Source organism: Bombus bifarius, unplaced genomic scaffold (genome assembly GCF_011952205.1).
Source record: "Bombus bifarius isolate JDL3187 unplaced genomic scaffold, Bbif_JDL3187 scf7180000007991, whole genome shotgun sequence".
Taxonomy (NCBI): Eukaryota; Metazoa; Arthropoda; class Insecta; order Hymenoptera; family Apidae; genus Bombus; species Bombus bifarius.
The window spans coordinates 723,973-737,776 of NW_022884372.1; the positions used below are offsets into that span (position 1 = coordinate 723,973).

General features: G+C 35.0%; 1 protein-coding gene across 1 annotated transcript; it reads left to right on the plus strand.

The window, feature by feature from the left end:
- Positions 1-1,897: 1,897 nt before the first annotated feature.
- LOC117205492 (arginine kinase-like) lies at positions 1,898-13,431 on the plus strand (the record flags this gene model as incomplete). Its single annotated transcript, XM_033443941.1, has 3 exons — positions 1,898-2,457; positions 4,991-5,156; positions 13,130-13,431. Coding segments are annotated over exons 1-3 (972 nt in total), but the record flags the coding sequence as incomplete, so codon positions are not given.
- Positions 13,432-13,804: the final 373 nt, after the last annotated feature.

Sequence of the window (13,804 nt, forward strand, 5' to 3'; positions counted from 1 at the left end):
AACGATAGAGAGACGTCCAGACAAGCCGCCACTAGCGCGAAGTTTAGAGCACGGAATAATCAGCGGCTGAGGGATCGGCGACTGTAACGATTTCGGGTTGAGACTGGATAATCTCTGTCGGAAGTAAGTACTCACTAAGCGTTCAACGACGGTTAAGACCGAGATCGGACGTCTGGGATCCGATTTTTTCGGAGTTTCTCCGGTGTTTCGGTATTTCTAGCGAATTTCGAAACAGTTTATACAGCGTCAATAGGGAAGAAAGGGATGAGACAAATAGAAGATGATGAAAGTTTAGAATACACAGGATGAGTCGATATGAAATATTATGTAAAATAATTCGTTACATAAGCGATTTTCTCGAATAACGTCTTAGATGAGTTACGTTGAATTTGAAGGAATTTATCGGACGGATGCAATGTTATTTTCTAATATTTTAGATTTTCTGAGATATCTAGATGGTAAGGTAACATTCTCTACAGAAAAGTATTAACCTATTTATACGGAAAAGCCATTAGTTTAGCAGATATTTTAACTTTAATTTGTCAAATTCAATGCATGAGGGACAAGGAAAGACGAGAGGCGGCATTCTTGTGTTCACGCTGCCTTTGTTTTTTATACGTTAAATTTGACAAATTGAAGTTAAACTATATGCCAAACTAATGGAAAGGACAGAAATAGGTTAAAACCTTCTTATAAAGAATGTCCAACTGGATCGACTAATACTAGAAAAAATATACGCTGTCGTTTTAAGGACTCAAGATCAGGCTGATATCTCAGAAAATATAAGATATAAAAGAATAACATTGCGTCCATCCGATGAGTCCCTTGAAATGTAACATAATTTATTTAAAACGTTTTTGGATAAAACCAATAGGCAACAAGTTATTTTAGATAGTACATACTTCTTATTGACACATTCTGTATTTTCGTAGCTCAGATAGATATGACGACATCTTGTTCGTACGAGTGTTCATGTAATACTGCGACTCGGTATTCTTTGTCTATTTCCATGTCTATTTGCGTGGATGAGTGTCGATTAAAGTGAAAAAGAGATTGCGTTCTATCTTTATTCATTTTTTGAAGAGTTTGAGAGTTTTTTTTTAGTTTGAAGATACTGAATGATTGTAATGGAAGCGAAAGCTTTCTTTGTAAAAAATAGAAGGAATTGACTGCTATTTCAGAAATTTATCGTACATTTCCATTAGATATTACGGATATTGTAGATTTTATTTTTATTTTTATCCTCATTAGATTTTGGATATTTTCTAGATCTTATAAATCTTATAGGGAGATCTCGTAGAAATCTTGCAGATCTTTTCGCTCTCATTGATGAATCTTGTAAATATCTAGATTTAGTACACACACGTAGATCTTTCAATGTTATCCGTAATGAATATTCAGATTGTAGGATATTCCAACTTTTTCCTGCTATGCATAATCTTTTACTGATTTTGGTGTGACTAAAAACGTAAACTCTCTCTCTATCCTCTTTATTTAAAAAACAGTCACATTATATATACCATGTATTAAAAAGGAATCAGATAATAAAACTCTTTTCTTTCTCGTTCAATATTCCACTCCTATTCTGTTTTTAAATATCCATTATCTTACTAATTACAATACAATTTCCTTGTTTTTCCTTCTCTCGTACAAACGTCAAAGAGTTGAATCATACGGAAATACTACCTGCCAGCTTTCCTTATATAAAACATCTCCCCTCGCACCGGGTACAAAAATATCCCGAAAATTTCATCATCCGTTTCGCAAAGCTGTCGCTATTAAATTACCATGTTAGAACTTCCAACAACAATAAAACTCGAATTATACCTACAACTACGCCCCGACGCTATAATCCCAGCCCCTTATCCCTATTTCCTAAAACCATTTTCAGAACCAAATCCTTCGTCACTTTCCTTCTCCAACCCGGGCCAAGAGTAGCTATCCTAACGCAAGATGTGCGACAAACGGCTGTGTGCCTGCGAGAAGAAGACGATGCCGGGTTTCATGAACCCGAACGACGAGCGTGTGAAGGCCCTCGAACAAGCGTATGCGGAGTTCGCTCAAATCGATAGCAGGTCGCTATTGAAGAAACATTTAACGCAGCAGGTGTTCGATACGCTTAAGACACGCGTAACGAATACCGGCTCCACTTTGATGGACGTGATCCAATCGGGTTTAAAGAATCCAGATTCGGGCGTTGGTGTTTACGCGCCTGATCAGAACGCTTATGACGTGTTCGCTGCTTTGTTCGACCCAGTGATCGAGGAGTATCATATTAATTTCACATCGAGCGACGTCCATCCGGATTTGGATTGGGGAGAACCGGAGCAATTAGGAGATCTCGATCCCGAAGGACAATTCGTGATTTCGACGAGAATCCGTTGCGCCAGGTCGGTCAATGGGTATCCGTTGAATCCTACTATGACCAAATCCCACTACTTGGATTTGGAGGCAAAGGTACACCAAATCGAAAGGTTTGTTATAATTAGCAGACCGCGGATGTTTATTATATTTCATATTTTTACGAGCGTAATCAAACTTTAATTTAAATAGATATTTAAGTGGAAATTATGAGGAGCTATAATGTTTAATAGTTATCAGTATAGGGAATATATTGAATAGAGATTTGTTTTACCTGTTACACGACAAGATGATCAGCTAAATGAGATCATCTAAATAACTATTTTATTTGTGTTTTGTGAATGAGGAAATTTCTCAGGACAAAGTTAAACTATTTCAGGAAAGAACTTTTTCTCGAGGTCATTTTTTCACGCTATCTCAATGTTATCGGTATATTTCTAAGTGGAACTCTATATTTTTGTATCTACCAATTGACGCCTTTTAAAAAGTATTAAGGTACTTGCGTCTGAGAAGTTTAAAAGATATGTTAACCTTGATTCTGTAACACTTAACGTGTGAAAAACAAGGAAAAACGCAAAGTAATACTCCAGCGTTTATGTTTTCCTTGTCCTTCGTACACTACATTTGATGAAATTAAAATCGGAATATGTTTTAAACCATGTATTTTCCGACATAAGTACTTTAATACTTTTGTGTAGAGAATAAAAAATCACATCTACTAGCGTAGAAAGATACATAGGGTTCTATTTAAAAAAATACCGATGAAATCTACGAAAGATAAACTCGAGAAAAATTTTGTCCATGTATCTCTTGAAATAGTTTAACTTTTTCCGGAGAACTTTTTTCATACAATCGTAAATAAGACAGATATTTAGGTGGTCTCATTTAGCTGAGACACTCTGTATATTATAACAAATACCTTGGATATTTTATATATTTTTTCGTGCTATGTATATTCTATACATTCTTGTTTGTAATTGCGAATGTTTCTGCAATTTTACATTTTCGTGAACATAAGTATAAAAATAAGATCTAAATAGACATTCGTTTCACCTATTAAATATCATGAAGCTGTGCTTTGGATATTTTGTATAACTTTACACGGTATATTCTATGTATTCCAGCATCGTAAAACTACCCATAAATCAAGCCTATTAAATTACTTACATTTTGTAATATGAACAGAGATTTGTAATATGAACTTGGTTTTTAATTGTGGAACAGTCGCTGAAAGGAAAATCATTAAGCCTTTGAATTTTCGTTTTGCATGGTAGTGGTAAAAAGGAATTTCGAGTTTTTTCGAAAGCGTAAATTCATGGAACAAGAGATAAAGTGTAGACGACTAATGCGCACAATGTTTTTTTGTTTTTGGAAATTGAAAGAGAGACCAGAGTTAAGACGTAACATATAGCTCATATACGGGATTTAAAAAATGTAGAAAATCACCAAAGAGTAGTACTGTTAGTAGCATTTTGTTCAAAAACGATATTAATATCGTACTCGAATTTAGTAATAGAATGAAAATTGCACGAATATTGTGCATATTTATTGTGTCAAAGAGAATGCCGTAGAATTTCCAACGTTTCAAACAAAAAGTACGGGAAACGAAGGAATGTAGATTCCCATTCAGTTTTATGCGAGCTACACGGCAGACAAATAATATACTTCCTGATACAATGCAGATGAACAACCTGAAGTGTTCAAACGGACATTTCACATATTATTTCGCATGAAGCGAGAAGGTGGGCAAATTGCATGATTAGTTTTAGTGTTTGTAATACGGATACCATTTTTCCATGGTAAACGATGTAAAGAGGAAAGCAGTTTAGATCGTGGTTTTATTAATTGGATATTAAGATTTTGGATATTAAAATTTTCTAGAATTTTTACATATGGGGGAATAAAACAGACAGAACATGAATTCTGTTTTTAATTTTTGCTACTGTAATTTTATTCCAGCATTACATTCGTAACTTAATGTCGATAAAAAAAAGTAATGAAATTTGCAACACTTTTATTCGTTTTCGCGTAAAACTGAATTCCCCACTTGTACACCATAAACATCTATAAGCAAGGCCCCTATTTAAACTCATTTCTCTTCCAATTCTGCTTACCAAACGGGAACAAAAAGGGAGCGAAGTAAACTCTTTAGCTAACACAGTGCACTTCTTTCAATTCGTCAACGCGCCAACGAAAAAATATACCAAAAAAAAAAAAAAAAAAGAAAAAGAGGAGAAAAAAGAAAAAGGGGAGAGGATTGGTGGGAAGAAAGAAGGAAAATAACCCGGAAGAAAGGGTAAAAACACAGAGAGATAGAGAAACGGAAGAACAAGGTCTATGTCTTTACGGTTACACGGTTGGTTAACGCGTTAGAAAAGTTAAATCAAGCCGCACAATGCGCACGTAGCTAATTGATTTCTGCTGGCACGAAAAATCCACTCGTTTCGTTAAAGCGTATAATTGCTTTTTATAATCGCATTTTACCTGCTTTGTTGTCGACTGGAGACAACTTGACTATATAAATCGCCACGAAAAAACTACTGCGATCGCCTTTTCCAATCTATTTACGCAGCACATCTCTTCCGTTATACTTTCGTTTCTCTCAGTTTGTTCTTTCTTTCATCTTCAGGTACAGCAAGCCTTACGCTCGTTAGATGGCGACCTGAAAGGGACTTATTACAGTCTGGCCGCCATGGACAAAGAGACGCAACAACAACTGATAGACGATCACTTTCTGTTCAAGGAGGGTGATCGATTTTTAGAGGCAGCCAACGCCAATAGGTTCTGGCCAAGCGGTGAGTAATGATCGTTCCCCTTTTATACCTCTGCGCTAACTTTCCTCAAACTTTAGCAGATCGATCGCCATAGCTTTTAAACCTGTCTGAAATTTATCTTCCGTCACTGCCTTCGTCGAATCTTGTTGTGGCAACTGCATCCTCGAAAAGCGATTCGACGATGCTTCGGCTCCACAGGACGCAGATTAATGAGCCTGATGGAGTTGCAACTTTTAATTTTATTTAAGCACGATCCGCGCCAGATGTGCCCTTCAGCGTGTCGGTAATTAGATCGTAAGCTGGAGCAAAGGTGCTTTGTGAGGATATTTGTTTGGGTTTATCAGGCTTCTTTGTCTACTCCAAGATACTCCTACAAAAGCTAATCAATTTTCAATCTAACACTTTTCTGATCATTCTTAAGTCACGTGGAAACCTTGGTAACTGGACAATTTTTCTATTCCTTTTTCATTTCGAGGAAGAACTTAAACGAAGGAGGCTTACAATGGATTACATTGTTTGATATTTCGTGCTTCCGACAGTGATCTCATTTATTGAAGATATAGAAGACATTTCAATCGAAAGACGCACAGTTACTTTGGAAAAATTTGTAAACTGTTTCAAAGGATATTCGAATAGGTTTGGAAATGGAGATTCTTAAACTGCTGTACAGAAATATCTCTCTCGTGTATTTGGTATGTCGTTTCGTGGTGTACCAGATAGTAGGAGGCTCGATGTACTGCGATAAATAGTACATAATATAGAAAGTGTACTAAATAGTAGTGTATACTCATAAAATATCATTTTCTCGAATAAAACTTTAATCGGACGATTTCTTTGATATATAGAGGTATTTAATCAAAATAATTTCCACGCTATTTCAATTTTTCCATAACCATCATGAAATGTTAAATTTACGTTATCGACAATATTTGCAACACATTTCCCGTGTTTATAATAAAGAAGGATATTAAACGAATATTTTCATGGTTCGTGAAAAGCAATAACGATAATAAAAATCTTGTTTGCATTCAATACGCGTGTATTATAGCAAATTTCTTTTTCAATGTGGGGAATAATGACGGTAATAATTGACAATAAGAGAAAATGAGCGATATTAAGCAATCAAACACTGGGGAAACGAGGTTTCATATGAACCAGGCTAATACAATGTAAGTTGTTTAATAGGAACTGAGGTGAGCGAATTCAGAATAACCTGAAATCGTTCGCGAAGCAATTCCCTTAATCTGTGCTCCCAGTCAGCTTTAAACTTGAAATTACTTCTAAGCATCCCGATTGGTATTAACCTTCCATTCGTTGTTCTAAAAATTTTTCTCTGCTTAATTCTAGGTAAATGCAAACTAGACAATGTTCGAGGAAAATGAAAGTATAGCGTACGAATAAATAAATTTGACCAATCCGATGACTAATCAGGAATATATATTAAATTATGATCATCACTATCCACATTTTACCATTTATTCTCCCTATGAAAATTCAATTTACCATTTGTTTTTGCTAAATGTATGAAGATAGTAAACACTAAAAGTTCATAGCGTTCAAGTAATTTAACAAATAAATGAACGATATAAGTGCCGAAATTAAAGGAGAAATACATTTCTCATTTTTATTTGAATTTATATTTTTTAATTTTTTAACATTCACTTCGGCATAATAAGTAATTAATATCGTAATACTAATACTAAATTTAACATTAATATTGAATTGCAGTATATAAATACACTAATATGATATACAGCGTATTATAACATTAGCATCAATATCATTATAACAAAGTACTAGTATTCTTTGTACTGAATCAGACTAGAAAACGTTGTCAGCGATACAGGACAATTATTCCATTCTGAGGTTATAATCGTATTCGAGGCAATAATCAGTTAATTGATTTTTCGTGGGAAAATTCCGATTCGTCTTGTTCGCTGGCTTGAGGATCATCGCAGTTCGAGTAAAACATTCAATTACAATGCCGCAAGTTCCTTCAGCTCGTTTGAAAACATTAATCCACGGTAAGCCGAATGCTCGAAATTGGGCGGTTCAAGTTTAAACGAAGATTAAACCGAAAGTTTCTGGGATTAGAGGGAACCCGTTGGTAGATGGGTTAGCGAAATGGCGGCTTGACAAGCGTCACGACCGGTCCAGCTGTTTGTTGATTTTCATCGCGATTCTCTCTTGCCCGTACAAAAACAGTTCAATGCTTCCAGTGGATTTTCAATCAATCATCCTGAGGACCGTAAAAACGGGCCGTTTCACGGGATAAATTGTAAAAGAGCGGAATCTGATTTAAAACGAAAATATCGTTAAACGGCGGGATTGTTATTTACCGGATTTGATATAAAAACATGTTACAATAAAGATCGTTATTTATATTTTTCGGTATATTTCTAGTTAGTTCGGAAAAGTATTCGGTTTTGATTAAGTTACGTGGCCCGCAGAGAATGATATAAGGCTCGAGTTATTCAGAATGGAGCGACAACTGTTGCCTCGAAATGCAGAAACGAAAGTTTTCTGAATATGTAATCCGTATACTTTTGACGTACTAATTTGTGGTACATTCACGATGGAAATTAGTATATTTTCGTAGAAGCCTCGACGTAGATTTTGCACCTGTTACTTTATTCGATCTCTAATTTGTTGGTATTTTACAGAACAATGGTTTCCGAGCGGTCAAATTGGTCGAGAGTTTTCTCTCCGTTTTGATAGTGATCTCGCTATGTTTTATATATAGCGTTTCCTATATATAAAACGTAATAATATTGGCCATAAAAGTTAGAAGCATCTAGTACTATTATGTTACTTACCGAAAGAAGCAAAAAGATCTCAAGTCCTAACAAACGTGGGTCCAAGTAACCGTTCGTTTCGGACCTACAAGATGTTTTTCACTTTAAGTCTCTAAGACAATACTTAAACGCAACGTTTTCCAGAAGGTAGTCTCGTTTGTCCAACTTAAATCACTTGGACCTCTATATGGGAGGACATTAAAAAATGTCTATATAGTATATAGAAATAAGAGATATAAGCTGCTATCAAGAAATAAATAAAATGCCAGTGATTTTTGAGCATGTGTATGTTTCTATGCGAAAACAACGTGGAAATGTGTGTTGAAATGAACAGGGGTATATTCAAAATATGCGGCAGAGGTAATGTATCACTAACAAAAACATCTCGTAACTCCGAAAAGAATGGTTTTCCGACTCGTGTTCATGAAGACATTGTTTGCTTGTTTTAATGAATACTACTAAAGCTTGTCCCTAACATTTTAGGAAACTTTATATACAGTAATCATAGCTTATGGTTTTCCAATATTATTGTATTGATACGCGGAATAGTACGCATAACTATCATTGTACATATCACGAGCTGTAGTACCAGCGAGACTTTCAAGTCCAGAGGCCTAATTATTAAGTCCACCGAATGGGAAGTTGCTGAATTCGCCAACTCCGCAGTGTCCAAGATATTACACCTCTATCACGATGAACAATTCATTCCCCACTAAAGTGAAATGTAGACGATTTATAATTGGCAGAATCAACAGCGCGACAACGAAAAACTAACGCTTTTCGAATATCTAATGGTAGAACCTGTAGAGCGTAGTCAGAAGCTTCAAAACTTCGAGTATCTCTCTATATTTCTATAAATTAAATTAAAAATCAACTCATCCTCTCGAGATGAAAAATCTCATTTCTACGATTCAGAGTTTAATTAAAAATTTTAAAAGCTCAGCGTTTCCTACGAACATTGTCTTTGTTGCCATTAGCAGATGTGATTTGAAGTTCTAATAGTTCCATGGAAATTTAAAACCAAGCTGAATCGGTACGAAGTGTACAACTTTCTGTGTACTTCCACCCTAATTCTTCACAGAGTTAAAGATTATCGTCGGTCTGAATCGAAATACAAACCGATGGCATTGGCATTCTTGTGGGTCCCCGTAGCTTGCCAGAAAGTCGACGAAGGGTTTCGTGATTAAGTGAACTTGCATTAGCGATTTTCATCATGATGGCTTTGGGAAATCTCTTTGCTGCCGAGATTAAACGGCTCAACAGGGTTAAAGTATATTAAAGAGACCAGGCCATGTACAAGAGAGAATCAGCCGCCATTCGAAGGGAGTTTTCAAAGCTAACCAAAGAGGTTTCCTCCTCTTATTGTGAATACCTCGCCAATGTAACTTATTGCATTTTAGCACGGTCTTTGTCAACACAATTGCTGATTATATTATCATAAACTGTCAGCGCGAGGACGTATTGTGGTAGAAAGTCTTTAGCTTTGTCCTTCAGTATTTAACACCGAGGTGTTTTCTACAATATAATGGAGTCTCTAAGTGTGTTTATTCCGAGTAAACGCTAAATCTTGAGAAGAAATAATTTTAGGCGGCAAATCTTCGAATGGTTACAAAAACACCACTTGACTTGGTAAGGACTTGGTGATCGGAAACGTTTCTTAAGATTTGTAAGAATCGTAAATACGATTTCTTAAGAAATATTGCATCTAATTCTAAAGTTGCAATATCTCCTTATTCGGAGAAATATTGATTATGTGATTCAAAATAATTGATACTCCAGCTTCTTTGAATGATTTTTTGTTCTCGCCCTCCCCCCGAAGTCTTAACTAATAATTTAAATTACTCATCATCATTCTTTTTGGAAAGAAGAGAAGCATTATAAATAGATAAATACACATACTAAATATATTTTTTTCGAATAATACAATAAGGACATACATGTATGAGGATTTCGTAGTTGCATGGAGATCCGAGGACCACCGCAGGCTAAAAACCGCTGCTCTATACTATTTCTTTTTATTATCGTGCTCGTATGAAGAAGTTTCTTCGGAGATGTAGCCGAATAATTTTTTAATAAAGTAGGTTTTGTTATTTCGTATTTAGTATCTTAGAAGTATCTTAAAATTTTTTTCTTGTTTCTTTTAAATAATCTCACATGCATGTACATATTCTGTAATATTTAAGGTAACATTATAAATATATTTCAGCATTTTCAATAAATATATGAACCAGATGGAACCATAGACGAGTAACACCCTAAAAAGAATATTGCAAAGGAATTTTCTACAACACTGTATATTCTTCGAATGAACAAAACTCTTCTTATTGTCGATAAATAATTATATCATTTTATTTTATATTTAATTCGTTATCACGTTGTTTATTCTCCAAATAATACGACCGTTCGTTTGATGCGCGTGCAAAATTATCATCACAGAGGCTGCGCTGTGTTCAGATGTTTCAAACGAATATAATCGAACATTTCATTTCCGTCTTTCGATTGTCCTCGTGCAGATAATTGTCGCTTTTGTTCCTTTGAACCGCACTAGATAACAGATTGCCTTTGTGACTGACCACCGTTGCTTGTTATTTACGAACGCTCGTTGCCGTTCGATCAAATTATTTTTCTCCCTTTCAGCTCACGTCCCTCGAAGAATCGTATTACGATCGCGTCCATTTTGTTTTCATACATTGGTATTACTACGTACCAAGAATATTTTTAGTCCAAGTTTAACGTGAAACTAATAAATAGACGCCTCGAATCGATATAGAAATATACACATATTTCGAATGATTTGCTCTATAACCTCAATCGTAAAATATGAAAGCGTATACAGGATGATTCATTGTGAACTTTTGATGTAATTGTCTTCCGAGTTACGTTCGTTATACATGTACTCGTCATTCGAAGAAATATTTCCTCTATAATTCAAATTGTAAGATAAGGAAGCATGCATGAGAGGTTCCATTATAATCTTACGACATGTTTGTCTTTCGAATTATGGTCGTTATATATTCGGTATTAGAAGAACTGTTTCAAGCAAAATTTGGTTTTTGCACGGACAATATTGTCTAAGCAATATTTTTGAGATTTTAAGGTCATGATCATTTCTAAATGAAACGAAATTACTTGAAATAAAATTAATCGTTTTCTTGTTTAAATGAGATCACAATTTACTTTTAGAACTACACGTACTTTATAGTAATTCATTGTACGAAAAGTCAAAAGCAAGAGACAAGAATATTCGATAGTACACAGATATATTACACAGGTGTACTACACAATACATAGTATATACAGATTTTTCTACTAATGTTTAACCTTGCGGAGGGGTTCGTCGAGAAATTGCAGGTATAAATACTACGATGTTCGTCACTTGTATTACTTTCCTTCACAGCCTCTCGATCGTAGCTGAATCACTTTTTGAAGTTAATAATATTTCTGTATCTGTTATATCGTATCATTGTCTTAAGGTTGCGACAGGTTAAACGGCTAAGAAAAGAAGCCGACTTTCTCGAAGTACGAACGATTTGTCGCACATCAAAACAAAGGTGAGTACTATTTTTATAAAATTTGATGCTCTCCCATCGCTGCTAACGACAACATACATCAATTAATTTAAACGAAAAATTTCATAAGTTAAATTTGGATAGGAATACAACTTCCAACTTTCCTCTTAGAGATGCTAACATTGTTACGTTATAAGCAATTCGAAATGTCGTTTCAATTCCTGTCAACATCACGTGAACTGTGATTTTATACGCGTTATGTTATTTAGAAAGGGAGCTAATAATATAGTAGTATAGTATAGTATAATATAGTTTTAGTATAATATAGTAGTATAGTTTACGCGATGGGCATTGACTCAATCATAGACGCTAGCCGAACAAAAAAAGAAAACTATTTTTCCATAATTATCGAAATCAAACATAATCCAGAAAATTAAATATTCTACGTATTTATTTATTTTTTCAATATTTATTGATTAATTGTACGACTTTCGTGTATTCTTAAAAGTATTTTTAAAAGTATTTCTGAAAATATGCTGGATAGGGAAAAATATATTTTGGAAGCCAAATGGTTAGCGCAGCCGTTTATAAAACTATTCGAGGAATATCCGTACTTATTCGTATCTACAGTCTTTTCGCTGTTTTCATGTATATCTCTCTTCCATGATACCTACTCAAAGGGTAAATCCAGTGCCGATTTAAAGATAATCGAATGTGGTTTGGTTACGACATGCGTTTCCATTTGCCTTAGGCATCGCGGGATTGAATTATTAATATTCCATTCTGGTTGTGACGCACATGCGGCCCTGTTTACAAAGAACAACGTAAGAAAACCGAGAAATTGCGCGGCGAAAAGGAAATTTTCTTCCGTATCGAATATTTAGCTCGGTTTTTACGTTCCAGTGTTTCAGTCGGATGAATAGAAATTCGATATGAAACACTGTCAACTGGTACAGTCTACTATATTATAAAATTTATCGCGCGAGGTGTACATATAAAGCAATACATAAATAACCATTAGCCATAAACAAAATTTACCTAAAAACTACGTTTCCTCAAATTTTCACTATTATTGCAGCATATCATAATTTTAATTTAAAGAGTTGGAACCCCTTCTTTACGTTTCATTGTGCAGTAATCATTTTCAAAATTTTTAATCACACACGAAGCTCACACAGAAGAAAAAAATTTCTTTTCTCGACGCTGTTATCGCAGTATATCGTAATTTTAATTTACAAAGTTGGAACACCGTTTTTACGTTATAGTGGGCGGTAATAATTCTTAAAATTTTTAGTTATACACAAAACTCACATAAAACCACTTTTTCCCAAATTTGACGACACCGTTATTGCAGCATAACTTCCCTTTTTTTTACGTTTCACTGGATGGTAACGATTCTCAAAATTTTTAACCGTACACGGAACTCAAACGAAACCACCTTTTTTCAAATTTTACGACGTTGTTATCGCGGCATATTGTAATTTTAATTCACAGCGAAAGGATTAATATTAAAGAAGATATCATCACGAAATTCTAAATCCTACGATATATATCGAATCTCACAAAGAAAGATCCACGATCTGCTAACTAAAGCGGCCGAGTCTCTTTTCTGAAACTTTAAACTTTAAACGAAGAAGAAACAAAACCCTACCCTTCTTTCCTCGTTACCCGCTCGCTATCCTATTTCCAGGCAGAGGAATATTTTTTAACGAGGCAAAAACTTTTCTCGTCTGGTGCAACGAGGAGGATCACATGCGTCTGATATCGATGGAAAAGGGTGGCAATCTGTCGTCCGTATACTCGAGGCTTGTTAAAGCGGTTACCGAAGTCGGGGAGGAAATACGATTCTCGCGGCACCGTCGGTTCGGCTTCCTCACATTTTGCCCGACCAACCTGGGGACAACCATCAGGGCCTCTGTTCATATCCGCCTTCCCAAATTGAGCGAGAATTATGCGAGATTCGAAGAAATCGCGAACATGTACCATCTTCAGGTGAGAAATAATATCGATCCTACTCTACTTTCTTTCTTTTTCTACCTTTCTTATTTGATCGTTAAAGAAACTAGTCTACTTTACATATAAATGACAGGATTTGAATAATCCTCTTTATTCCAAACAGAATTTGAATAGTCTTCTTTTTCTATTGCAAGGTTCTTTATTTTTATTTCATTCTTCAATAACAAAATTGTGAACTTCTGAAGGAACGTTGTAATGGAAGTTAGTGGTATATTTATTTCATCAAGAAGGGATAAAAAGAATCCTTCGATTTTCAATGTTGAAAATGTAGTTTTAACTATTATTATTATTATTAATGGGAGTCGGATATTTCTAAGGATTTCGCGATATTTCACATGAAGAACATGAC